Source organism: Amblyomma mixtum, chromosome 9, assembly GCF_055824585.1.
Source record: "Amblyomma mixtum isolate Tamu chromosome 9, ASM5582458v1, whole genome shotgun sequence".
Lineage (NCBI taxonomy): Eukaryota > Metazoa > Arthropoda > Arachnida > Ixodida > Ixodidae > Amblyomma > Amblyomma mixtum.
In genome coordinates this window covers 107589198-107615856 of record NC_143020.1, presented here as the reverse complement: position 1 = coordinate 107615856, position 26659 = coordinate 107589198, and the positions used below count along the sequence as shown (strand labels likewise).

The window sequence follows — 26659 nt, the reverse complement described above, 5'->3', positions numbered from 1 at the left end:
TATTACTTCTTCTTGTGCTTAGCGTATTGTTTAATTAAGAAGAAAATTTATCCGAAAAAGGGTTTGAGCATGGTATAAGGTGAGAACGTGAAGAATGATACGAAGGACCATGAAAGTGAAGTTGAATGAACGTGAAGTAGCGGATTTCGAAACACGGCGGCACAAAAAATAAGCAGGACAAGAACAGAAATACACGAGCAAGCAAAATGGAAACCAAATGAAATGGAAAAGTGCGGAGTCATGAACCTAGGCAATGAATCTTGCTGAAATAATAAGAAAACACTTATCACCGCGCCATTTTCATCTCACGGAGCAACGATGCTCGGTAGGCGTAGATGCCGATGAATATTCACCCTCACTCACTCACTATATCCGCTCTGCCACCTCAACACCTCCCCCCTTCACGCCTCTCAGCTTTTCCTCGACATCTGATCTGCTTCTTCTAACCTAGTGTTGTACGCATATCTTGAAAACGAGTGACAGGTATCAACCGCAGCAGCCCACATTGCGGGTGACCTGAGAAGAAGCTGTAGCTGCATGAAGGAGAGTACAAAAAGAAATTAAGCAAACCACAAAGAACTCTGGGCAGGCACTTATTACCAGTACAGTTTACTCCAAGTAAAATGGCGCCTAAAGTAACTTATCCCAAACACCTACAATGAACTAAAAAATTGAAGTCTCACGTAGGCATTGCAAACTACCGATTAGTCTTCATAACATGTATACAACACCTGCCTTACATTGTGTGTTGTGTTGGACATGTATGCTTTGTGCAATTTATTCGTACACGTAAGAGACAGTTCTCAAGGAGAGCTTTCAGTATTTCTGACCATGCGACTAATTTTTGCGCCGTTACATTTCCAAAAAGGAATGCATGCCGTAATGCCCGTACCCCAAGTGTCCTTTTATCATGTCCACTTTAGTCTCCCATAGAGGTGTCAATGTGGAAAAAAAAATCCAAGTTTGTGTGGGGGCTTACACTTTCCCACATGAGAAAAAGGCTAGTCGGAGCTCCTGAAATCCTTGGAAGGAAGAAAATGGAAAAAGGGTATCACCGTCAGTCGACGCTTTGACAAGCGAAGCCTTTATGAGGTTAACACGTTTTCAGCGATGCTCTCGAAGGCTTTGTTACACCGGCATCTATTTCTTTCCAGTAATCAAGGAGTATTTTTCTGGTAACATCGTCAAGAGTTTGGTTTGGTTTCGTTTATGGGATTCAACGTCCCAAAGCGAACAAGGCTATAACAGACGCCGTAGTGGAGGGCTCCGGGAATTTCGACCACTTGGGGTTCTTAAACGTGCACTGACATCGCACAGTACACGGACCTCTAGAATTTCAAGCAGAACTTTTTGCTCGGCTAGTTGGTCCGATCTGACATAACTGAAACAGCGCGAAACAAGAGGCCCGAAGACGAAACGAAGGAGGGACAGGAAACAGCGCTCTTTCCTGTCCCGCCTTGGTTTGGTTTATGGTTAGTTTTATAGGGTTTAACGTCCCAAAGTGACTCAGGCTATGAGGGACGCCGTAGTGAAGGGCTGCGGAAATTTCGACCACCTGGGGTTCCCTTTAACGTGCACTGACATCGCACAGTACACGGACCTCTAGAATTTCAAGCAGAACTTTTTGCTCGGCTAGTTGGTCCGATCTGACATAACTGAAACAGCGCGAAACAAGAGGCCCGAAGACGAAACGAAGGAGGGACAGGAAACAGCGCTCTTTCCTGTCCCGCCTTGGTTTGGTTTATGGTTAGTTTTATAGGGTTTAAGGTCCCAAAGTGACTCAGGCTATGAGGGACGCCGTAGTGAAGGGCTGCGGAAATTTCGACCACTTGGGGTTCTTAAACGTGCACTGACATCGCACAGTACACGGACCTCTAGAATTTCAAGCAGAACTTTTTGCTCGGCTAGTTGGTCCGATCTGACATAACTGAAACAGCGCGAAACAAGAGGCCCGAAGACGAAACGAAGGAGGGACAGGAAACAGCGCTCTTTCCTGTCCCGCCTTGGTTTGGTTTATGGTTAGTTTTATAGGGTTTAACGTCCCAAAGTGACTCAGGCTATGAGGGACGCCGTAGTGAAGGGCTGCGGAAATTTCGACCACCTGGGGTTCTTTAACGTGCACTGACATCGCACAGTACACGGACCTCTAGAATTTCAAGCAGAACTTTTTGCTCGGCTAGTTGGTCCGATCTGACATAACTGAAACAGCGCGAAACAAGAGGCCCGAAGACGAAACGAAGGAGGGACAGGAAACAGCGCTCTTTCCTGTCTCGCCTTGGTTTGGTTTATGGTTAGTTTTATAGGGTTTAACGTCCCAAAGTGACTCAGGCTATGAGGGACGCCGTAGTGAAGGGCAGCGGAAATTTCGACCACCTGGGGTTCTTTAACGTGCACTGACATCGCACAGTACACGGACCTCTAGAATTTCAAGCAGAACTTTTTGCTCGGCTAGTTGGTCCGATCTGACATAACTGAAACAGCGCGAAACAAGAGGCCCGAAGACGAAACGAAGGAGGGACAGGAAACAGCGCTCTTTCCTGTCTCGCCTTGGTTTGGTTTATGGTTAGTTTTATAGGGTTTGACGTCCCAAAGTGACTCAGGCTATGAGGGACGCCGTAGTGAAGGGCTCCAGAAATTTTGACCACCTGGGGTTCTTTAACGTGCACTGACATCGCACAGTACACGGACCTCTAGAATTTCAAGCAGAACTTTTTGCTCGGCTAGTTGGTCCGATCTGACATAACTGAAACAGCGCGAAACAAGAGGCCCGAAGACGAAACGAAGGAGGGACAGGAAACAGCGCTCTTTCCTGTCTCGCCTTGGTTTGGTTTATGGTTAGTTTTATAGGGTTTAACGTCCCAAAGTGACTCAGGCTATGAGGGACGCCGTAGTGAAGGGCTGCGGAAATTTCGACCACCTGGGGTTCTTTAACGTGCACTGACATCGCACAGTACACGGACCTCTAGAATTTCAAGCAGAACTTTTTGCTCGGCTAGTTGGTCCGATCTGACATAACTGAAACAGCGCGAAACAAGAGGCCCGAAGACGAAACGAAGGAGGGACAGGAAACAGCGCTCTTTCCTGTCTCGCCTTGGTTTGGTTTATGGTTAGTTTTATAGGGTTTAACGTCCCAAAGTGACTCAGGCTATGAGGGACGCCGTAGTGAAGGGCTGCGGAAATTTCGACCACCTGGGGTTCTTTAACGTGCACTGACATCGCACAGTACACGGACCTCTAGAATTTCAAGCAGAACTTTTTGCTCGGCTAGTTGGTCCGATCTGACATAACTGAAACAGCGCGAAACAAGAGGCCCGAAGACGAAACGAAGGAGGGACAGGAAACAGCGCTCTTGCCTGTCCCGCCTTGGTTTGGTTTATGGTTAGTTTTATAGGGTTTAACGTCCCAAAGTGACTCAGGCTATGAGGGACGCCGTAGTGAAGGGCTGCGGAAATTTCGACCACCTGGGGTTCTTTAACGTGCACTGACATCGCACAGTACACGGACCTCTATAATTTCAAGCAGAACTTTTTGCTCGGCTAGTTGGTCCGATCTGACATAACTGAAACAGCGCGAAACAAGAGGCCCGAAGACGAAACGAAGGAGGGACAGGAAACAGCGCTCTTTCCTGTCTCGTCTTGGTTTGGTTTATGGTTAGTTTTATAGGGTTTGACGTCCCAAAGTGACTCAGGCTATGAGGGACGCCGTAGTGAAGGGCTGCGGAAATTTCGACCACCTGGGGTTCTTTAACGTGCACTGACATCGCACAGTACACGGACCTCTAGAATTTCAAGCAGAACTTTTTGCTCGGCTAGTTGGTCCGATCTGACATAACTGAAACAGCGCGAAACAAGAGGCCCGAAGACGAAACGAAGGAGGGACAGGAAACAGCGCTCTTTCCTGTCTCCCCTTGGTTTGGTTTATGGTTAGTTTTATAGGGTTTAACGTCCCAAAGTGACTCAGGCTATGAGGGACGCCGTAGTGAAGGGCTGCGGAAATTTCGACCACCTGGGGTTCTTTAACGTGCACTGACATCGCACAGTACACGGACCTCTAGAATTTCAAGCAGAACTTTTTGCTCGGCTAGTTGGTCCGATCTGACATAACTGAAACAGCGCGAAACAAGAGGCCCGAAGACGAAACGAAGGAGGGACAGGAAACAGCGCTCTTTCCTGTCCCGCCTTGGTTTGGTTTATGGTTAGTTTTATAGGGTTTAAGGTCCCAAAGTGACTCAGGCTATGAGGGACGCCGTAGTGAAGGGCTGCGGAAATTTCGACCACCTGGGGTTCTTTAACGTGCACTGACATCGCACAGTACACGGACCTCTAGAATTTCAAGCAGAACTTTTTGCTCGGCTAGTTGGTCCGATCTGACATAACTGAAACAGCGCGAAACAAGAGGCCCGAAGACGAAACGAAGGAGGGACAGGAAACAGCGCTCTTTCCTGTCCCGCCTTGGTTTGGTTTATGGTTAGTTTTATAGGGTTTAACGTCCCAAAGTGACTCAGGCTATGAGGGGCGCCGTAGTGAAGGGCTGCGGAAATTTCGACCACCGGGGGTTCTTTAACGTGCACTGACATCGCACAGTACACGGACCTCTAGAATTTCAAGCAGAACTTTTTGCTCGGCTAGTTGGTCCGATCTGACACAACTGAAACAGCGCGAAACAAGAGGCCCGAAGACGAAACGAAGGAGGGACAGGAAACAGCGCTCTTTCCTGTCCCGCCTTGGTTTGGTTTATGGTTAGTTTTATAGGGTTTAACGTCCCAAAGTGACTCAGGCTATGAGGGACGCCGTAGTGAAGGGCTGCGGAAATTTCGACCACCTGGGGTTCTTTAACGTGCACTGACATCGCACAGTACACGGACCTCTAGAATTTCAAGCAGAACTTTTTGCTCGGCTAGTTGGTCCGATCTGACATAACTGAAACAGCGCGAAACAAGAGGCCCGAAGACGAAACGAAGGAGGGACAGGAAACAGCGCTCTTTCCTGTCTCGCCTTGGTTTGGTTTATGGTTAGTTTTATAGGGTTTAACGTCCCAAAGTGACTCAGGCTATGAGGGACGCCGTAGTGAAGGGCTGCGGAAATTTCGACCACCTGGGGTTCTTTAACGTGCACTGACATCGCACAGTACACGGACCTCTAGAATTTCAAGCAGAACTTTTTGCTCGGCTAGTTGGTCCGATCTGACATAACTGAAACAGCGCGAAACAAGAGGCCCGAAGACGAAACGAAGGAGGGACAGGAAACAGCGCTCTTTCCTGTCTCGCCTTGGTTTGGTTTATGGTTAGTTTTATAGGGTTTGACGTCCCAAAGTGACTCAGGCTATGAGGGACGCCGTAGTGAAGGGCTCCAGAAATTTTGACCACCTGGGGTTCTTTAACGTGCACTGACATCGCACAGTACACGGACCTCTAGAATTTCAAGCAGAACTTTTTGCTCGGCTAGTTGGTCCGATCTGACATAACTGAAACAGCGCGAAACAAGAGGCCCGAAGACGAAACGAAGGAGGGACAGGAAACAGCGCTCTTTCCTGTCTCGCCTTGGTTTGGTTTATGGTTAGTTTTATAGGGTTTAACGTCCCAAAGTGACTCAGGCTATGAGGGACGCCGTAGTGAAGGGCTGCGGAAATTTCGACCACCTGGGGTTCTTTAACGTGCACTGACATCGCTAGTACACGGACCTCTAGAATTTCAAGCAGAACTTTTTGCTCGGCTAGTTGGTCCGATCTGACATAACTGAAACAGCGCGAAACAAGAGGCCCGAAGACGAAACGAAGGAGGGACAGGAAACAGCGCTCTTTCCTGTCTCGCCTTGGTTTGGTTTATGGTTAGTTTTATAGGGTTTAACGTCCCAAAGTGACTCAGGCTATGAGGGACGCCGTAGTGAAGGGCTGCGGAAATTTCGACCACCTGGGGTTCTTTAACGTGCACTGACATCGCACAGTACACGGACCTCTAGAATTTCAAGCAGAACTTTTTGCTCGGCTAGTTGGTCCGATCTGACATAACTGAAACAGCGCGAAACAAGAGGCCCGAAGACGAAACGAAGGAGGGACAGGAAACAGCGCTCTTGCCTGTCCCGCCTTGGTTTGGTTTATGGTTAGTTTTATAGGGTTTAACGTCCCAAAGTGACTCAGGCTATGAGGGACGCCGTAGTGAAGGGCTGCGGAAATTTCGACCACCTGGGGTTCTTTAACGTGCACTGACATCGCACAGTACACGGACCTCTATAATTTCAAGCAGAACTTTTTGCTCGGCTAGTTGGTCCGATCTGACATAACTGAAACAGCGCGAAACAAGAGGCCCGAAGACGAAACGAAGGAGGGACAGGAAACAGCGCTCTTTCCTGTCTCGTCTTGGTTTGGTTTATGGTTAGTTTTATAGGGTTTGACGTCCCAAAGTGACTCAGGCTATGAGGGACGCCGTAGTGAAGGGCTGCGGAAATTTCGACCACCTGGGGTTCTTTAACGTGCACTGACATCGCACAGTACACGGACCTCTAGAATTTCAAGCAGAACTTTTTGCTCGGCTAGTTGGTCCGATCTGACATAACTGAAACAGCGCGAAACAAGAGGCCCGAAGACGAAACGAAGGAGGGACAGGAAACAGCGCTCTTTCCTGTCTCCCCTTGGTTTGGTTTATGGTTAGTTTTATAGGGTTTAACGTCCCAAAGTGACTCAGGCTATGAGGGACGCCGTAGTGAAGGGCTGCGGAAATTTCGACCACCTGGGGTTCTTTAACGTGCACTGACATCGCACAGTACACGGACCTCTAGAATTTCAAGCAGAACTTTTTGCTCGGCTAGTTGGTCCGATCTGACATAACTGAAACAGCGCGAAACAAGAGGCCCGAAGACGAAACGAAGGAGGGACAGGAAACAGCGCTCTTGCCTGTCCCGCCTTGGTTTGGTTTATGGTTAGTTTTATAGGGTTTAACGTCCCAAAGTGACTCAGGCTATGAGGGACGCCGTAGTGAAGGGCTGCGGAAATTTCGACCACCTGGGGTTCTTTAACGTGCACTGACATCGCACAGTACACGGACCTCTATAATTTCAAGCAGAACTTTTTGCTCGGCTAGTTGGTCCGATCTGACATAACTGAAACAGCGCGAAACAAGAGGCCCGAAGACGAAACGAAGGAGGGACAGGAAACAGCGCTCTTTCCTGTCTCGTCTTGGTTTGGTTTATGGTTAGTTTTATAGGGTTTGACGTCCCAAAGTGACTCAGGCTATGAGGGACGCCGTAGTGAAGGGCTGCGGAAATTTCGACCACCTGGGGTTCTTTAACGTGCACTGACATCGCACAGTACACGGACCTCTAGAATTTCAAGCAGAACTTTTTGCTCGGCTAGTTGGTCCGATCTGACATAACTGAAACAGCGCGAAACAAGAGGCCCGAAGACGAAACGAAGGAGGGACAGGAAACAGCGCTCTTTCCTGTCTCGCCTTGGTTTGGTTTATGGTTAGTTTTATAGGGTTTAACGTCCCAAAGTGACTCAGGCTATGAGGGACGCCGTAGTGAAGGGCTGCGGAAATTTCGACCACCTGGGGTTCTTTAACGTGCACTGACATCGCACAGTACACGGACCTCTAGAATTTCAAGCAGAACTTTTTGCTCGGCTAGTTGGTCCGATCTGACATAACTGAAACAGCGCGAAACAAGAGGCCCGAAGACGAAACGAAGGAGGGACAGGAAACAGCGCTCTTTCCTGTCCCGCCTTGGTTTGGTTTATGGTTAGTTTTATAGGGTTTAACGTCCCAAAGTGACTCAGGCTATGAGGGACGCCGTATTGAAGGGCTGCGGAAATTTCGACCACCTGGGGTTCTTTAACGTGCACTGACATCGCACAGTATACGGGCCTCTAGAATTTCTCCTCCAAAGAAATTCCAGCCGCCGCGGCCGGGATCGAACCCGCGTCTTTTGGATCAGCAGCCGAGCACCATAACCACTGAGCCACCGCGGCGGCTGTCCCGTCTTCGTTTCGCCTTCGGGCTTCTTGTTTCGCGCTGTTTCACTTATCTCAAGAATTTCGACTCCATCGAAATTCGGCTGCCGCGGCCGGGATCGAACCCGCGTCTTTCGGGGTCCGCAGCCGAGTGCCGTAACCACTGAGCCACCACGGCGGCTTGTCAAGAGTTCGATTCTAGAAGTGTTCCGTTATGCATTTAAAGAACTAGACGGGCTATTCGACCGAAACGTTACTAGGTTGCGTGGAACTACCTGTGCACCCTTGCTTCAGTGTATTTCCTCTGAGGAAAAGCTGTAAGAAACAATTTCCATACTTGCAGCCCTTTAGAATTAGTTTCGTTGCGTTCTTTCACGAATGAGGCAGATATACTTACTGACACAGACTTTGCCACTCCTGAACGATCACTTCATTCCAAGAGGTTTGCCGTAACTTCCTAGGACATAAGTTTTACAGAAGCTTAACTATTCAAGATAAAGCTTTACGGTGGCTCCGATACAAAGTTCACAAATTCCCTGGGAAGGAATCCCGGTGTGAGCAAAGAATCTGCCCAGCCCCCCGGGGGGAAGCCTGACAAGTCTTCGGATGCATCTCCGACTGAGTAGAGCAACCTGATCCACGACTTAAGTGTTCCGTGAAAGCCACGCTAAATAATGGCTAGTTCGTGTCCCAAGCACCAATCTGGCGTTACGCAGAAAAAATGAATGCGCAGAAAACGCCTCTTACGTAATTCACTTGCCTTCGTCGTCACACTCACTTCCATACGTCGATCGCTCTAATGCCTTGCAGGCAAGGCATTAAGGACAAGGTCGACAAAGATTTACCTCGTGTGTGCTGCGTTCCAAAAGAGAAGATGCAGTGAACTCGTACAGACATAAGAGAGAAAGCTTTGCGTGCATCCCCGCTCTCACCTTGTTTTTGCAATTTGAGCTGGCAGTTCTAGACCTTAAGGAAGTGCTACTGTTAACAGAACCACCATTCACTTACCTTTCCCCTAAGCGTACAAAATTACGACTCCACAAGACAGTTTGGTTTATCGTTTATGGGGGGTTTAACTTCCCAAAGCAAGCCAGGCTATGAGAGACGCCGTAGTGATTGACTTTAGAAATTTTGACCCCCTGAGGTTTGTTAACGTGCAGTGGTAGTGGTGAAAACAGTTATTAAGAAGGGACAGGAGGTATGTTTGGAACAGCCCGTAAGGGACCGGTCCTAAGATGCATAGGTGGAGCACTATAGTATGGGACCGCAGTGGTGGTGGCCGACGCCCGGGTGTTAACGTCCTAAAACAACTCAGGCTATGAGGGACGCCGTAGTGAAGGGCTCCGGAAATTTCGACCACCTGGGGTTCTTTAGCGTGCACTGACGTCGCACAGTACACGGGCCTCTAGAATTTCGCTTTCACCGAAATTCGACTGCCGCGGCTGAGATCGAACTCGCGTCTTTTGGGGAGCCACCGCGGCGGCTCCACGAGACAGTGTCGCAGCACAAACCAAGTTATGCGCGCACGAATTTGAGCAAGTGTTCATTTTTTCGAAAAATAAATGGCTGAGGCTTAGCTAAGGTTGAGCCTAGTCAGATGCGAAGCATATTGATGGCTAGGCTTGGTAAAGTTCCTCGCTTTGTTCTTCAGTTGTAGAACGTTGTCGCCGAGCCGCATATTGAGCACGCCGCTTAGCCAGACGTTCATCCCGCTCTTCATCGGTCTCTGTGGCACGCTGAAGCTTTCGCTTCTCGTTCAAATCAGCCCTGCTTCTAGGCGGCATCCCAGCACCTGGCCGCCTCGTAAGTGCCCAGGAGAGCGAGGCAAGCTCAGCTTTATACCGCTGCTGTAGCGTCACGTGGTCAGCTGCAGCGCCTCTGATGTGGAGCTTCCACCGCCGCGGCCGACCGCGCGAGCCGGCAGCCCATCTCTCCTCTGCTGTGACGTCATGTTGTCACGTGGTCAGCCGCCGCGCCTCTGATGTGGAGCCTCCACCGCCGCGGCCGACCGCGCGAGCCGGCGGCCCATCTCCCCTCTGCTGTGACGTCATGTTGTCACGTGGTGTCACGTGGTCACGCCAAAGGTCAATGGTAGCTCCACCGCCGCGCTCGACGGGCTGTAGTGTAGCTCTGGTAATATGCTTCGCATAAAACAATATCCGATTTTAATAACCGTGCCCCCACGCACGCTTCACATTTCTATTACTGACTGTTTCGAGAAGGATATGCCAGCACTTAAGTACAGTCGCTTAAATGCGACTGATGAGCATGGTCTGTACCATGGTCCGTAGCCGCTTGTAGCGTCTCTTGCTATTGCGCTTGCACAGAGGAACGTCATGCTCGGAACGCTGCACCTATAAGAGAAGTCGGAGCCAGCGGGTCAAACAAAGCAGGAGCGTTCTCGGGAAGCTGCACACAAACGCGCTGCGTGATAATATCCTCACGCATTATGCTGAGCTAAAAGTGAGGCTGAGAATGATGCAGGAGGGAATCGGCAAAGAAGGACAAGTTCTGAGCAGTTCGCCACAGTGTTTTGAAAATGTCGTTCACCTGGACTTCAATTTTGGCTTAGAGCCCCTCCTCAAGTACTTCGTGAAGGCAGCACTACAACTCCATCCTCGCCGAAAGAAGTCGCACTGGAAGTACGCGCTTTCAGTGTCTCTGCTTGCCCTTCCCATCTGTCCTTGCTTGTCCACCATGCTTCCCTTGTGACATAACAAAAACCAACCAGGCCGACTACCTATCCTATAGCAACAGAAGCTTCTCGCGCTAAAGAGGTGGCGTTTGAGTATTAGATTTTTTTTGCTTTGAAACCCGCAATTCGTGCTACGAAAGGCAGCAGCTCCAGAACGGCTCCAACAGCCAAGTCAGCAAGCTCTCCGGGAAGTATTCTGTGCACGTATAACACGACACTACCAAGGCACCACGGTGAAACGTAGCAGACGTCTGGATCCGTCTCGCTAATCGCTAGCAAAATCGGCTCCACGACTTCGTCGAGGTTGTCCCTCTCGATCATATCGAAGAAGAGCCTCGGCGACTGCAACCAGCGTTGAATCTCCTCCGTGCTGTAGTCGGCTATCACATCCGAAGACTGCTGCTGTAATTACTGATGCACCAAATTGGGATCGCCAACGGTGGCCGTGATCTGAGTTCTGCAACGAAAGTATAAGCTGTGAAAACCACAGGTATCTTTTACAAGACAATTTGTTTTTAAAGTTCTCTTTCCGATTTAAGAGAAGGGAGTGGGGGGTGGGGAGGCTTGCAGGCGCCGAATTAGTAGAGAGATCTAGAATAGCCGAAGGCGTCTTAGGTAGGCCTAGCTCACATAATTGCAGCGACCTTACAATGTATGTATATATGCCTACACCAACTCAGGCGCCATGTTGCTCAAGCAGCCGTGATGCCACATGCCGCGTCTATAACACGAAAAACTGTTTTGTGTTTGCAACATAAGCGACATGTTTTCTTAAGCCTTCAACATGCTGAGTTGTAGAACGAAACAAAATATAGCGCAAGGAATATGCTTGAAGTCTAGTGTTTGACGGAAACCCGTCTGGTCGGGATGGTACATGACGAAATTACAAGGCGCCGACCAAAAGAAAGGATGAGAATATCGCGACGTACTTCCATTTAACGTCAGACTTTTGCTATACCACACACTTTTCATGTCCACTGTACGTTACTGTTTTATCGTGTGGGGAAATAGTACATGTAAAAATATTGCTAAACTTGGTCGCGTTCAAAAGAAAATTGTAAGAATTATTACAAACTCACCTCCAATATGTTCATCTATTGCACTTCTTAAAGAACTTGACTTAGTAAACATGGAACACTATTCTGATTTCTGTTTACGCAAGGCCCTAGTGAAAGATAAAAAACAAAGTAACTTCCTCTTGCAGTTAGCAAACATAGGTCACAACATTCACCCATATCACACACGACACACAGAACTCTGGGAAGTTCCCTCATCACGAACAAACTATAGAATGTAAATGTTGTGTAATGTAAGTTCCAGACTGTTAAATAACCTTAATAAAGGCCATACAATGCATGAACATATTAAAAACCTTGACGTCTTGTACAGTTGATTTTATTTATGGTATATGAATTCTGATAAATGTAGTTAATGTGTATATGTCTGTGTGAAAGTGGTGTGTATTATGTCGACATTTTTTTACACGGTAATGGAAAATTGCCACTCTCTGGTTTGTCAAATTTGCATGTTATTACAGTATTTCTAGAGTTACCATGTGTTTTGATAATAATTGTTATCTAATTACTCTAATGGCTTTACAAAATATGTAATTCCTAATGTTTCGCGCATGTACTGTGTCTGCCCTTGTCTATATGTAATAGGGGGTGCGAGCTTGTCAAGCTGCCCGTAAGGCTGCTTTTTTCTCTCCCCCCCTCATGTCCTTTCAGTACATGAAATAAATGAAATGAAATATTGCGAATTGAAGCTTTTAGTGCGAAAATGGCACAAAACGAGAGCCACGTGCTGCATTTATAGAAGGCGAGCATAACGGAAAGTTCAACCGCAGCGGTAAATTCACTCAGACGTTAGGGTACCTCGGTTCAAAGGGAGTCGCCACTTTGATAGCACAGTTTTCTTTTCGTATACAAAAGCGATCTGCGCTTAACTTGAAAAACAGCTCTGCAACTTGAGCGTCTGTTTAGGCTTAATCTCGAATCGGCGCATGCGCAGAAGGAGGCAAGCAGTTTTTAGCTTGTGCTGCCTTTCTGCCTGTGTCAGCGTTCTCCGATCTAGAGCTCCTATTACTACCGTGAAGAATCGGAAGACAGCGGAAAATAAGCATGGCTACTTTTGGCAGGTGCTTTGACGGTCAGTGACAGTGTGGTCGAACACCGCTTTTGCACTGCCTTTACTCTGCCTTTGTCTTTACACTGCCTTTACATTGTCCTTTTACTGCCTTTACTATGTGCCACTATAACATGTGGCTCTAGAAAGAAAACACAACACAACACGATAGTGACAGGGTGTACTATAGTGCGAAAGCGCACCAAGGCAATAATGATGATGCCACCATCTATTTGTAGCAAGAGACACGCATATATAAAATGTCCTAGACACAATTTTACGAAGCCAGCCAGTTGTCTTCACTAACTTCAGCTTGTCTTTTTGTATTAACTTACCGTTGAGCAAAAAATACTGAGATCGGGTAGACAAAAATAATGAACTTTTCAGATGCCGCCTCATGTACGACATCTGAACGTGTAATTCTGTGCGCTTTTTGGCTGTAACGGTGAACATAATCTTCATCCAGATAATTTCCAAGGCTACTTACTGTCTGCCGCGACGCGTCTACCATAGGCCAATATTATCAACCGTTTTACACTTTCTGCGTAGCTAATCATTCCCGGCAAACAATGCTCCAACGGCAATGGCATCGTGCAGTTCATGCTTCTTGGTGAGGAAAGTATTTAATTACAGTAGTGAGATATTCATCATGCCCTGCCTTTCCCAACGTTTTCCATTGAACAAATGCCAGCATGTTCACATTTCTATACTTGAGTCCGCCTGTCAAACATCTTGTTCATAACTCAACGCATTTATTTTTCACGAACTTTCGTTGCTATTTTAGTTCAGCAATTAGAAAGTTTTGAAGGGCGCTCACTTGTATACACTCGGTTCCATGTTGATGAAATCCACGCCTTTTCCTTGGCACTCTCTGCGGAAACCTTCCACCATGGACAGCAGTGCACGCTTTGTCATGCAGTAGGGTACAGCCATTGGGATTGCAGCGTGACCTGAAAATGAGAACAACATGCACGGAGGAAGGGAAGACGACTGTCGGGAGCATTCATACTGAGTGACTATTTTTTGAGAGAATAGCTGGCGTTGTGCCGTCCCAATGACCGTCTCAATGCCTCCTCCATGAGGAAGGAACTTGTTTCGTCTGTCATTGTGAGCCATTTGCTGGCTTAAAAATACCTCTAGAGTTAAAAAGCAGTTCTTGGAGTTCAAAGTCGTCATTTAACTCATGAATGGCATGTTACCTATATCCCTGAAGAGAAAAGTATGCAACAGTGTGTCTTACCTGTACGCACCTATGCGGCAGGAACGTGGAGGCTGACGAAAAGGGTTCAGCTTAAGTAAAGAACAACGCATCGAGCTATGGAAAGAAAAATGATAGGTGTACCGTTAAGAGACGGGAAGTGGGCAGAACGGGTGAGGGAACAAACGTGGGTTAATGACGTTGTAGTCAAAACCAAGATGAATAAATTGGCTTGGGCAAGGCACCTATGCGCAGGCAAGATAACCGCCGGTCCTTAAAGGTAACGGAGTGGATTCTAAGAGGAGGCAAGTATAACTGGTGTGGCAGAAAGTTAGTTGGGCGGATGATATTAAGAAGTTGGCGGGGGATACGGTATCCACAGCTAGCAAAGGATAGGGTTAATTGGAGAGACATGAGCAAAACTTTTGCTGTGCAGTGGGCGTAATCAGGCTATTTTGTACGGTTCTCTCTTTGTGCTATGTTTGCGCTGTTCCATTTTAACAGAAGAAGTAATGTTTTTCAAACATGCAGGAAATTTTAACTGCGAGTGGGGTATAAATAATAATTTAATCAGGGCTTTAAAAATCTGTAAAAACTCACTCTGAAAAGCTATATTCCGGCATGTTTCACTCGTAACGTGTCTGGTATTGTGGTCAAATTTTTTGCCCATGCTATGTATAAAATATATGAATTCTTCTAAATTTTCAGGTTCGCCTAATTTTCTGGAAATTTTAGAGCAGTTTCCTTTTCTTATAGACGTTGAAGATAAGATGGGGTGTAACCAAAGGTGACTGGCTCTCTTAAAAAACCTGGAGTGTTTTGAACAATCTGCCAACAGTAAGTGCTCGAAATATACACTGCCACACTCTTTGTCGGCTTGATTCCTACCAAATGGGCTATTCATGACGATCACCCGTCCTTTGCTCTTCTTAAGCATTGGCAGGAATCTCTTGATCACCCGCAGGGTTCCAAAGACGTTCACGTTGAAAACCTTCACGATGCTGTCCATCGTGAGCCACTCCAGGAGTCCGTCGTTACGCACACCGGCGTTGGCTACCACTGTCCACAGGACTGTCCGAAGAAAATAAAAAAAGGGAAGGACAACCGTTACAGTTACGGGCCGAAATCGTGCGCCTGGCTTTCTCTATAGCTTTATAGAGCCCTTGAAAATAACATCATTTCACAAAGTTCGATCCCGAATACGGCGGTCGAATTTCAGTAGAGGCAAATTGTCGAGGCCCGTGTGTTGTGCGATGTCAATGCGCGTTAAGCATCCGGTGCTAGTGGAAAGCGGTGGAAAATTCCGGTGCTAAAATATCATGGCGAATAGATGAGTTCATTTTTACTTTCAGGAGTGTTCTTTAAACCGAGAAAAAGGTTTCTTTTCTCCTTGGGCTCCCCAGGTTGAAGAAATGAGACGTTCAGCTATGCTCCAGACTGCGCCTCCCCCCTTTAAATTTTACGCCTTATTACTGGAGCTCGTGCAGGGTATTGTTTCTTGGTTAGTTTATGGGGTTTAATGTCCCAAAGCGACTAAGGCTATGAGAGACGCCGTAGTGAAGGGCTCCGGAAATTTCGACCACCTGGGGTTCTTTAACGTGCACTGACATCGCACAGTACACGGGCCTCTAGCATTTCTCCTCCAAAGAAATTCAACCACCGCGGCCGGGTTCGAACCCGCGTCTTTCGGGCCAGCAGCCGAGCACCATAACCACTGAGCCACCACAGTGGCTTGGGATTGTTTCTTTCTTTATTCATATATATACAGATTTAATGGAGGAGACCGAAATAAAAGCTTCTAAAAGGCAGTTTCAGGCGTTACGTCTCCTTGAAAAAATGGAGATTCTCTTTGTTGCGAGTGTATCTCTCATAGGTAAGGGCCACAAGTTTAACGGTTTATTTTCCGGGCCCAGTAACATGACTTCTAGGTCATGGCATACTATTCGGACTGAGACGCTGTTTACACCGGAGATAGTTGCGCATAGATATATGGCTGTAATAACTGGCGGCACATTACCCCTTGCGTCCTACCACGAGAACAGTTGCATCCAGCCCCATACTGCAAGAAGATCGCTGCCTGGGTAATTTTCTGAATCGTCCAGCTTTTGCGTCTCCAGCGAGCCAGCCATGGCTGAAAGGGTTCGTGTTGTTGACTTTTTAATGCTTGGCGTGCGCTCAGTTCTTCCTTTGAAGCCAAGAGATTACAGGACTAAAGAAGCTCTAGGAAAAAGGAAACACGCTTCTAATCCTCATTTACATTTCGCGCTGAACTTTCCGTGGAGGCTGTGTGCCATAGTATAGCCACGTACTCCGAGTGAATAAACCTACACAATTACCAGACACACTCGTGTACAAATGTCACAGCGAAGTGGGCATGTACAGAGTAAGAAGTCAGGAGTGGTATGCGCTGAGGAAGATGCACATTACCTCGAGAGCCGAGCTCTCGCTTGACGATGGAGTAGGCTTCCTCGACTTCCTCGTCCCTGGTGACGTCCATTTGCAGCACCCTGATGTTCTCCAGTTGACTGAGCTCCTTGGCTCCTTCGCACTGGGAGTCGCGACACCCGGCGAAGACCAGGTACCCCTCTCTGCTGAGGCGCTTGGCGAGTGCATGGCCTATGCCGTTTCCGCAGCCTGAGAGGAAATGCGCTCACTTCAGGGAAGAACAAGACACGCGAAAAACAGCTGTTCTTTCTACTATAGTAGTCAAGAAAAGTGAGCTTCTGTCTGTTCACCGGACTGGAAGATTTTGCCGTCGGTAATATATTTTTTTCACGCTTCGAGCGTCACGTGCATCTTGAAGCAACAAAAATGACAAGACGATTACGATAGTCGCAAATAAGATGTTGGAGCGCAGTTTTTCACAACTCACCTACCACCGCTGGCTCCTGACACGAGAGACGCGGGTTCGATACCGACCTCCGCGGTCGCGTTTCGATGGAGGCGAAATGCTAGAGAACCTGTGTACTGTGCGATGTGAGTGTACATTAAAGATCTCCAGACAGTCTAAACTATCCGGAGCCCTCCATAACGGCGCCTCGCATAGCTGGAGTCACTTTGGTATATGTTTGAAGTTTTTTCATTGCTTTGACATACAGGTAAAAAACACGCAATAAAGAAGAAGCTAAACGCGTAGCCTGACAGGAGCTCCTGCCCTATGGAACTGAAACGCCAGACAGCATGTAATTCCACACAAAATTTGCAAGCATATACCAGACATCTTGTACAGGCAGCAAACGTTGAAACTGAACAGAAAAGGAAACAAAGACACTAACGTATACACTACATCCAATACACTTAACATACGCTCAAACACGAAGTTAAATTATTGTATTCTAACAAAGCAAAGCAAACACAAACCCTATAAACCGAACCAAATCAAGCCACCACCATCAGGACCACTTAGGACAGGTAGTGAGCGCAGATCTGGACGATGATCATGAAACAGCGGTGCGTTTGGCTGCAGCTAATTGGTAGGAACTCTAAGGGCGTGAATAGCATCTTGCCTGTGTCCCTCGAGAGGAAAGCACATAACAGCTGCACGTTACCGGTACTCATCTAAGTAGCAGAAACGAGGAAGCTAACGAAAAGGGTCGAAGTGAAACAGGAGACTACGCAACGAGGCGGGGAAGGGAAAACAATAGCTGCGACATTAAAAGACCGGAAGTGATCAGAGTGGATCAGAGAAGAAACGCGAGTTAATTTCCTATAGATGAACTGAAGAATAAGTAATCATAGGGAGACAGTGTAACGTGAACAGCTCATAAATGATAGCGCATTACTGCGAAGGAGTGGATTAAATGGGAAGGCGAACATAGTGAGGAGAGGGGGCAAAATATGAAGTCATGTGGGCAGATTTGATTACAGAGGATGAAGGGGGTAAGGTTTCTGCACCTAGAGCAGGACAGGGTTCAGGGCTAATTCCTCCTCATCGAGCACAGCTTCAGGCCCCCTATCCAACAGCAAAGATCAATAGGCAGGCGTCCTGAAGAACTGAGTCACGATACCTTTTTGTAACATTTTTTGGAGCCTTTTGAAACAGTACAATATTTCAGCTGAAGCTATATTTGCATCGCGACTGGTAAAAATACATTATGCTGAATTTCGAGCAAACTTCACTGTGAGGTTAAACGCTACAAAAGCTACAATTTCTTTCCAGATCCGAGCACTCGGTGCCAGCAATCTGTCGCGATTCTCAAGCAAGATAGCAGCCGTAGAGTACATTTTGTTGGCGCTAGCAGTAAAATATTCAACCACAAAAATCCGATGCTTGTCTCTTGCTGGCATCTCCCGCTGCATAACATTGTATACTGTTCATTGAAGCGGACTAAACATATTCTAGATCGATTAAACAGTCGATTTCTTCCAATTAAAACTTGTTCTCTTTCTACAATTTCTTTGTGGCTTAATAAAAATATTCTCAGACAAGGTACCGGAGCAAACTATACTGACTTATTTCCCCAAGGGAGGGTGTGGGGGCAACGAGTCCTGTGTTTAGGTAATCCTTTTAAAGCATTTAAGGAGAAAAATGCGCTATTTTACCTTCAAATTCAGTCGGTACAACAGGATACTCAGGATTCAAGAGAAATACAGACCTACGGATTGGAGAAATTGAAATATACGTTCAGCTTGTGGATCGCTGGCAGTCCATGCTTGTTTTCGTATTACGCATAAACCTAAGCTGGTCAAATGTTGAGGGGAATCCCCCAAGGTGGAGTAGATTTGTAATAAGGGAGTAATTACTAATTGACATCCACCCGAGCGCAGCCATACGGCTACAAATCAATTAGTAATTACTCCCTTAATACAAATCTACTCCACCTTGGGGGATTCCCCTAAACATTTGACCAACACAGTTCCCACTTCGAGTTATTGATCAATTCGCTCTCGCTCTACCATAAGCTTGCCGTCCCGGTTAGCTCAATTGGTAGAGCGACTGCTCCGGTGAAGCGGTGGTCCCGGGTTCGAATCCCGGACCAGGACGAATTTTTCTTTAACTGCGAAGTTTCTGAGAAAGCTGTATAGCCCTTTGTAGCCGTATGGCTGCGCTCGGGTGGATGTCAATTAGTAATTACTCCCTTATTATAAACCTAAGCTGTGCCTAACATTTAATTGTGATTTCTTCGCAGCGTAGAAAGCACCATCTCCGCGGCGCAGAATGTCACCGGAACCCGCAAAACTCACCAGTGATGAGCACACTTTTGCCATTGCTGGGAAGATGCTTCACAAAGAGAGCCTTCCAGGCGAGCCTTGCAAGCCCGTGTGCCGAAAACAGGATGATGGCGACGGATCCCACGACGCCTCCCAATTGTTGAAGAATCGGCACGGAATTCCACAAGTTCCACAAGAGCAGACTGAAAGCCACGAAGAGCGTCCAAGAAGTCCTCATGGCCGTACACTAAAGCACCGGCACCTAAGTGCGCGGATTTCCTACAGAAGAAGGAAAACGGTTGGCTTTGGCGGCGGTGGTTTTGCTCGGAAAAGAAATGCCAATCTGCATCTCTTTGAAAGAGGCGGCGCTAAGACTCAGTCAGTGGCGCCAAGTTTAGAAATAGTGACACCGCCTTTCAATACATACTCCTCGTAGCAAAATAAAATTGCGTTTTCATTAATTTAGAGTGGGTAAAAGCCACCATCGAGAACCGGTTATAGATGGCGTTCAACTAGAAAGATCGAGGTTAACAAATAGCCGCGAGAAGCATATGCGAAAGCAACAGCAAGCGTGCGATCTGCTCGTGAGCGGTTGGTAAACAGGTTTCCACTATCGTCAGAGGTATAGCCGCGGTGGCGGCTTGCGGGTCATTTGGCATTGATTAGATTTGCCTACTATTTCCAGATATTACCGATGTCAATCTGCAAACCGAAGCGCTTGCACACGCTTGGAGTGTGTTTTTAATTTATGCAGATACTTTGTTCTGAACTCTGTTGTCTTGAACCTTCGACGCCGAAAATCTTTAGTAAGTTTGAAAGTTTGAAAAGTTTATTCGGCCATATTTACAATATGCCCCCGGAGAGAGGCAAAAGGAGGCAGACAAAGCATGCCTCCTGACGAGGCCTACACCTCAGCGAACACATCAGGACACAGGTGACAAAACGGAATCACATATGCAATAAAAAGAACAGTTTACAAGGAAATAACAGCAAACTTTAGGGTAGCAAGCCTAACCCCAAAGACAAACAAAGAAAGACACTCCTAAAATCTTAAAAAACAGAAACATGACACCGTTACACGCGAACTGTCTAACCAGAAAAATGCTACACAATTAATACTAGCAAATAGAAAATCTTTTGCAATATTGGCAGCAGACACTGGAGTACACATGTGCAAGAAAGAGAAAAATCCAGAAAATGATAAAACAACAAAAAAACAGTGGGAACCCACTCAAACAAACACAAAATTACAAAACAGGAAAGAGCAACTTCAATTTCTTTTTAAAGGCAATAGAACTCGCAGCTTCTTGAGCTATTTCCACTAAAGATGGGTGCGCAATACATAAAGCTGCAATTTGATTATTCATACCTTGCGTTCCGTAATTCTTTCTGGATCTTGTGTTAGATAGAGAAACCATGCACAATTCGTATTTAATGTTTCTAGAAAGATACATATTTCGGAAAGAAGTGAAATCCTCCTTAATTTTATGAAAAATGCGAGTCCCTAAACTGAAGTTGTAGGAGTTAAGGAAACTGCTTGCATGAAAAGTTTTGAAGAGATTTGTTTCATCAGTTGTACGTGGACATAAAGCACTTAAGGCTCTTTTCTGGAGAGATAATAACTTATGTGAATCAGTTGTATTGCAGGTACCCCATACTATATTGGAATATACTAGGTGGAAGTGAATCATAGCAAAATATAATTGTTTTTAACCTGTTGCGGCAGAATGTGTCTAATTCGATAAATCAATCGGGCCATTTTCAATCTGACGCTATTCACGTGATCGGTCCACCCAAGATCACTGCGGAAATACTCACCAAGAAAACGAACGCTATGCACTTCTTCAATTCTTAAGTTATTAGCAATCTAACAGCAATCGAATGCCTTAAGACATTAGATTTCTGTTCAATCGTTTGTAGACTAGGGCCTGAAAAAAGATATTTATGTCATCGGCATGCAGCACAACATTAGCAGTTAGAGGAATGTTAACAATGTCATTGATATATACAATGAACAAAAGGGGTCCTAGAATAGCACCTTGGGGACGCCAAAGTTGACTAAACGAAATTCAGAATTTGCATCATGTATTTTTGTGTATTTCCTTTGTGCATTTAAATAACTCTCAAATAGTCTATTGGCAATTCCACGAATTCCGTATAGCTCTCATTTTTTAAGTAATATTGAAAGCTTAACCGAATCAAAAGCCTTGCAAAAATCTAGAAATATTCCAACAGTGTAAAGCCTGTTTTCAAAATTCTGAATTAAACAATTTTTTATGTCTAATAGTGCTGTTTTGGTTGATTTACCTTGCTGAAAGCCATACTGCTGTTCGCAAATTAAATTTTTAACTTGAAGGAAGCTATTTACTCGCTTAAAAAGTATGCGCTCAGCTACTTTCGAAAACAGTGGCAGCACTGAAATGGGGCGATAATTATTCGGGTCATTTTTCTTTCCCCCTTTGAAGAGCACTGTAACATGCGCAACTTTTAGTTTGTCAGGAAAAATTCCTGTGAGCAACATTCTATTACAGACATGTGCGAGAGGGCCAGCGATACTACTAACAACACATTTAATCGGAAAAACGGCTACTTCGTCATCGCCAGGTGAACAAGTGTTCCTAAGAGCGTTTATAATGGATTCAACTTCAACTATTTAAGTAGGCGACAAAAATATGGAATCATTACTTCTGGAAACCCTGTGTGAACCTACCGTTCTAGTTGCATAAGAATGAACTGCACCGTGATGAGCTCTAGCTACTATGAAATTATCGTTAAGTTTATTGGCAAGTGTAATTAACTCCATCAATTCGCAGTTCAGAGGGAAGATCTTTTTTTATTCCCTATGATTGCACTGATACCTTGCCAAATCAATTTAGGGTTGCGCGAGACTGCCGAAAAAACTTATTTGTACAAAATAAAGACTTGGCCTTTTTTAAATTGTATTTAGTCTTTTCTGAACTTCTTGAACTCAATTAAATCCTCCTGGTTTCTTGTTGTTAGAAAAAGAGAAAACATTTTAATCTCCAAATCAATTCGTTTCGTTTCAAGACTTGCATTTCAACATGGATGCTAACCTTCAAACTGACTGTATCTTTTTAGATTTTGCTAAAGCCTTCGACCGTGTTGCTCATTCCCGCTTGTTCTCAAAATTGTCTGCTCTGTGCCTAGATTCTTTAACACTGTCATGGCTACGTAACTTTCTTTCATTTCGCCAGCAGTTCACTACAGTTAACAATTTCACCTCCCCACTCAGTGATGTAGAGTCTGGCGTACCCCAAGGCAGTGTTCTTGGCCCCGTATTGTTTCTAATATACATTAACGACTTGCCAACAGACATATCTTCTTCTATACGACTCTTTGCTGACGACTGCATCATTTACCGGCCCATTAATTCTATGCATGATCACCTTGCCCTCCAAACTGACCTGAACTTAATTTCAAATTGGTGTAGTAAATGGCAAATGATGCTCAACTCATCGAAATGCAAGGTCATCTCTTTCACCCGCAAGCGTACTAATTCTAATTTCTCGTACTCCATTGAAGGTACCGCAGTGTCTCGGGCATCATCTTATAAGTATCTAGGTATTCACCTCACGGATAATCTTTCATGGGCCACACACATTCAATCCATCTGTGCCAAAGCTTCAAGATCACTCGGGTACCTGCGCCGGAACTTGCGAAACGCCCCTAATAACGTGAGAAAAGTCGCTTACTTAACAATCGTGCGTCCTCAACTAGAATTTGCCTCACCTATGTGGTCCCCTTATCAAAATTACCTGATCAACATGCTTGAATCCGTACAAAATAGAGCCGCTCGTTTCATCACACAAAAGTACCACCCCCAGTCCAGTATCACTAAGATTAAACTTGATATCTCCCTCGAACCATTACATATTCGTCGCTCCATCGCTCTTTTATGCTTACTTCATAAATATCGTCATAGCACCAGGCCATCTCCTTTGCCCCTCGAAGAGCCTTCACGCATTTCACGCCGCCTACATAATCAGTATAGCATTAAACGCATTTACGGAAGAACCTTAGCATTCAATTCATCTGCACTTCCACGTGCCATTATTCTTTGGAATGATCTTCCCAACTGTATCGCATCTATCGGCAACCACCAATCATTTCAAGACCAACTGCACAAACATTTTCTTTAACGACATAGTGTCTTGTTTCAGGTTGTTCTGTGTCCTTGGTTCCCTTTTCTTCTCGTTGGTATTTTACAAAGTTTTGGTTTCTTGTGCAATTTCAACCATTTGTATGTTTTTTTTTTATGGCTACTGCTTTTTCTTTTGATGTGTATTGGGCACATGCGATGCATTCTTGCTACTAATTTAATTTTTGTTGCTCGCGGTGATGTATGTCTTTTAGTACGTTTTGCCCTGTATATTTATAATTGTGTTTAATTTTTGCATTGTATCACGCGTTGTTTTTAATTTATTCTTACTACTTGCTTAATCCATTGTTTTTGCCCCCCTTACTCAATGCCCTTCTGGGCCCTGTAAGGTATTTTGAATAAATAAATAAATAAATAAACACTTGTTATCCATTCTTTTCTGGCCTTTTCATGTTTCTTTATCCTCATCATGGGGAAGGCTGCATCGTAAAGTTTCAGTAGTTTTTCAATAAATACATCGTAAGCTCGTGACGGGTCTGTTTCTGGATATACCTCATCCCAATTAGTAGACGACATCAAATTACAAAATCGGGTAATATTGTTACCATCATAAATTCTCCGCATGCGAACAAGACCATTAATGTTCTTTTTCTCTGAAAGAAGTGAAAAGATGGGCAAATGATCACTGATCATCGATGAAAAAACACCTGATGTTGTTCTATTGGCCGGAATACTTGTAAAACATAGATCAATCAATGTTTCGGAGTACTTTGATATGTGCGTGGGTAAATCAATGTTATTCTCACAACCATTAGAAAGCAATATTTTACTTAATTTGATCTTTGAAGAAGTATCTTCCATAAAGTCAGTGTTTAAATCTCCAATTAATATAACGCGCCACTTATTCGGGTTTGTGAGCTTGAGGAAGGACTCATCCCACCGAATGAAATGATCCAAATCACCTTGAGGTGGGCGATACAGCGCCATTATGATAGTGTTATGACAAAGTATGCATACTGTTTCAAAGACATTGTGGACAAGGGAATAATCTGACACGTTATCAAAATATAAGTGGTTCCGACTATATAGAGACACATCACCACCACGCCTTCCGTCTCTAAAACTGAAACCGGTTTGTAGTCTTCAAGCTGAATAACATCCGAATTTGAATTAAACTATGTTTCTATAAAAGCAATAAAGTCGAAATGAATGTTAAGTTTGTGTAATTCTGCTTTTAACTCTTCGGCTTTGCTTTTAGGCTCTGGGACTTTAAATGATAGAAAGACAAAGTGTTTCGCGAATTGTAGGCCTTACTCTTCATCATTTCGTTAAATGACTCAGAAGTGAAGTATGTCATTTTTAAGCAAATTCACTGCGCGGCCTCATAGCTTGATGCATTTAAATCATTTCATCGACACACTTTCTCAGTCCTGAGATGGAAGCTGAGATTTTTATCTGAGTAGTTGGGGGCCTGGAGATCCTTGGCAAGCCAAGGATGTCCACGGAGGTTAACCAAATTTTAAAAGCTTCTGCAAACAGCCATTTCTAAAGTGTTTGTATTTAATCAGCCAGGTAATAAAAATAACTTTTAGGGCCTTTACACCACCGTTTTTATACACTTTGTCTTCAAACTTTGCTCGAGCCAATTTTTCTAAACCTTGTTCTTGGCGCATGATAGCCTCAGCCGCTTATGCGCCATTAAACACAACACACAACAACAACATTTCGTCGACGTCTTCCTCACAAGCGATCCTGATAACCCGTGGGCCTGGCTGTTTCCGAGTAAACACCTTTCCTTCCCTCGACCAGACAAATTCATACTTCATTTAGCTTCCCTTTTAGCAAGCCACATTAGTTTCTTGATGTAAGGGGTCAGGTGATCAAAAAACCTGACATCGTTGTCACACTCCTTACGCTTCGAGAACCAGTCTGCCTTAGGAAATCGTTTGGCAAAACGGATTAGAGCTACAGGGACCCTTTCTGTTTCGCAAGGAAGACGATGTAGCCCTCCAACGTCGCTTTCTGCAATGGAGGGCAAATCAAGTTTCCTCGCAAGATCGTTAACTTTGTCTAGCAGCTTTTCACCTTCAGTCACAGGCAGTCAATGAATTTCCATATTCTGACGTCTACTGTACTGATTTAGGTCATACAGTTCTTGGCGCAGTTTTTGAATTTCAAGCCTTTGCTCAATGTTTTCAACTCTCTTGCGAAGGAACTCGATCTCCCTTTCATGCCTCTCCGATGTTTCTAGTAGTTTGTCGTAGCTATCAGACATGTGTTGGAGGGACGTTTCGATGTTCGACACAGTTTCTTTCATGGTTGTCAAGTCGTCTGCTTTTGCTGTAAGGTATGCCAGTGCTTTAGTGATGTGACTAAGTGTTTGCTTAAAGCAGCAGGAGTCTGATTATTCTGAGATCCACCGCCATCATTGGTGCGAGACGTGAGGTGCGAGACGTGAGGTGCGAGATACCGATGGCTTAGATATTAGGAATAATGAGAAGCAACCTCTGGTAATAGTACCCCCCCCCCCCCCCCCAACCCGTCTTGACAGGCACATTTGCGCACGCACTCACTCAAACACTCGGAGGGAGTTTTAAAATGCTGTAATCAGTCACAGCTTCAATAAATCCACGTTTTAAACACGCAGTCTAACATAGAGGTCAGCGTCGTCAAGTTTCTTCAGGTTTTAATGCCCTGATGTGGTCAACGTTTTGTTTAACTTGTTGGAAAAGATATTTCAGCCAACGTGATGAATGGGAGAGAAAGACAGGCGCTCTTTTAAAGGGACTGTGCAACGAATTAAAAGCCGCTTGTAATTTTTTTATAGTGTTTAGAAATGATGCTAAGAAGCATTCACACTAAGTATGAGTCTTCGGAGCTGAGCCGGCAATTTATTACGAATTTTTAAAAAAACGTGTGGTTTAAAATTCGCGGACCTATTGGTGTCTTCGTAGTGAGCGATTTTGGAACTAAAATCGTGAAAATAGACGTCAGTAGTTCCATGACGTCGGCAGGCCACTACACGCTGTCATACGCTGGAGCCACGGCAGCCACGACTTCCCGGGTTCACTTCCGGTGGCCGTGAAAGTCGTCTGCTCGTGCCGCGGCGTGACCCCCTTGGGCAAGCGTGAGGAACGGCATTGCCTTCGCGAATATGGTTTCAATTTACCTCTGCCGCCTCTTTGTGTCGGGAGTTCGGGAGCCACTCGCTGTGCCTTTGTCGCAGTGACAAGCAAAGAAATCCGACGCCCACCGCAATCCAGGAAGGCGAAGAGAGACCGGAGAGACGCTGCCGACGCTGCTGCTGGGGTAGCTGGGGTGCTGGGTGCGACAACCGGAAGTCTCAAGCCGAACATCAGCGAATGACGTAATCACGAGCGGGGCCCAGTCCCAGAGCTGTTTTATTTATGTTTTTCCGGTGCCCCGCGTG

The 26659-nt window shown here is 45.7% G+C and overlaps 1 protein-coding gene across 1 annotated transcript; it reads right to left on the bottom strand.

The window, feature by feature from the left end:
* Positions 1 to 7801: 7801 nt before the first annotated feature.
* LOC149330604 (estradiol 17-beta-dehydrogenase 2-like) lies at positions 7802 to 19567 on the bottom strand. The gene is made up of 5 exons (XM_089561225.1): positions 19143 to 19567; positions 16386 to 16592; positions 14847 to 15029; positions 13578 to 13710; positions 7802 to 11093 (listed from the first exon to the last, which is right to left on the bottom strand). Exons 1-5 carry the CDS (start codon positions 19345 to 19347, stop codon positions 11045 to 11047), a joined length of 777 nt encoding a protein of 258 aa, XP_089417351.1. The 5' UTR covers positions 19348 to 19567; the 3' UTR covers positions 7802 to 11044.
* Between the last annotated feature and the right edge of the window lie 7092 nt (positions 19568 to 26659).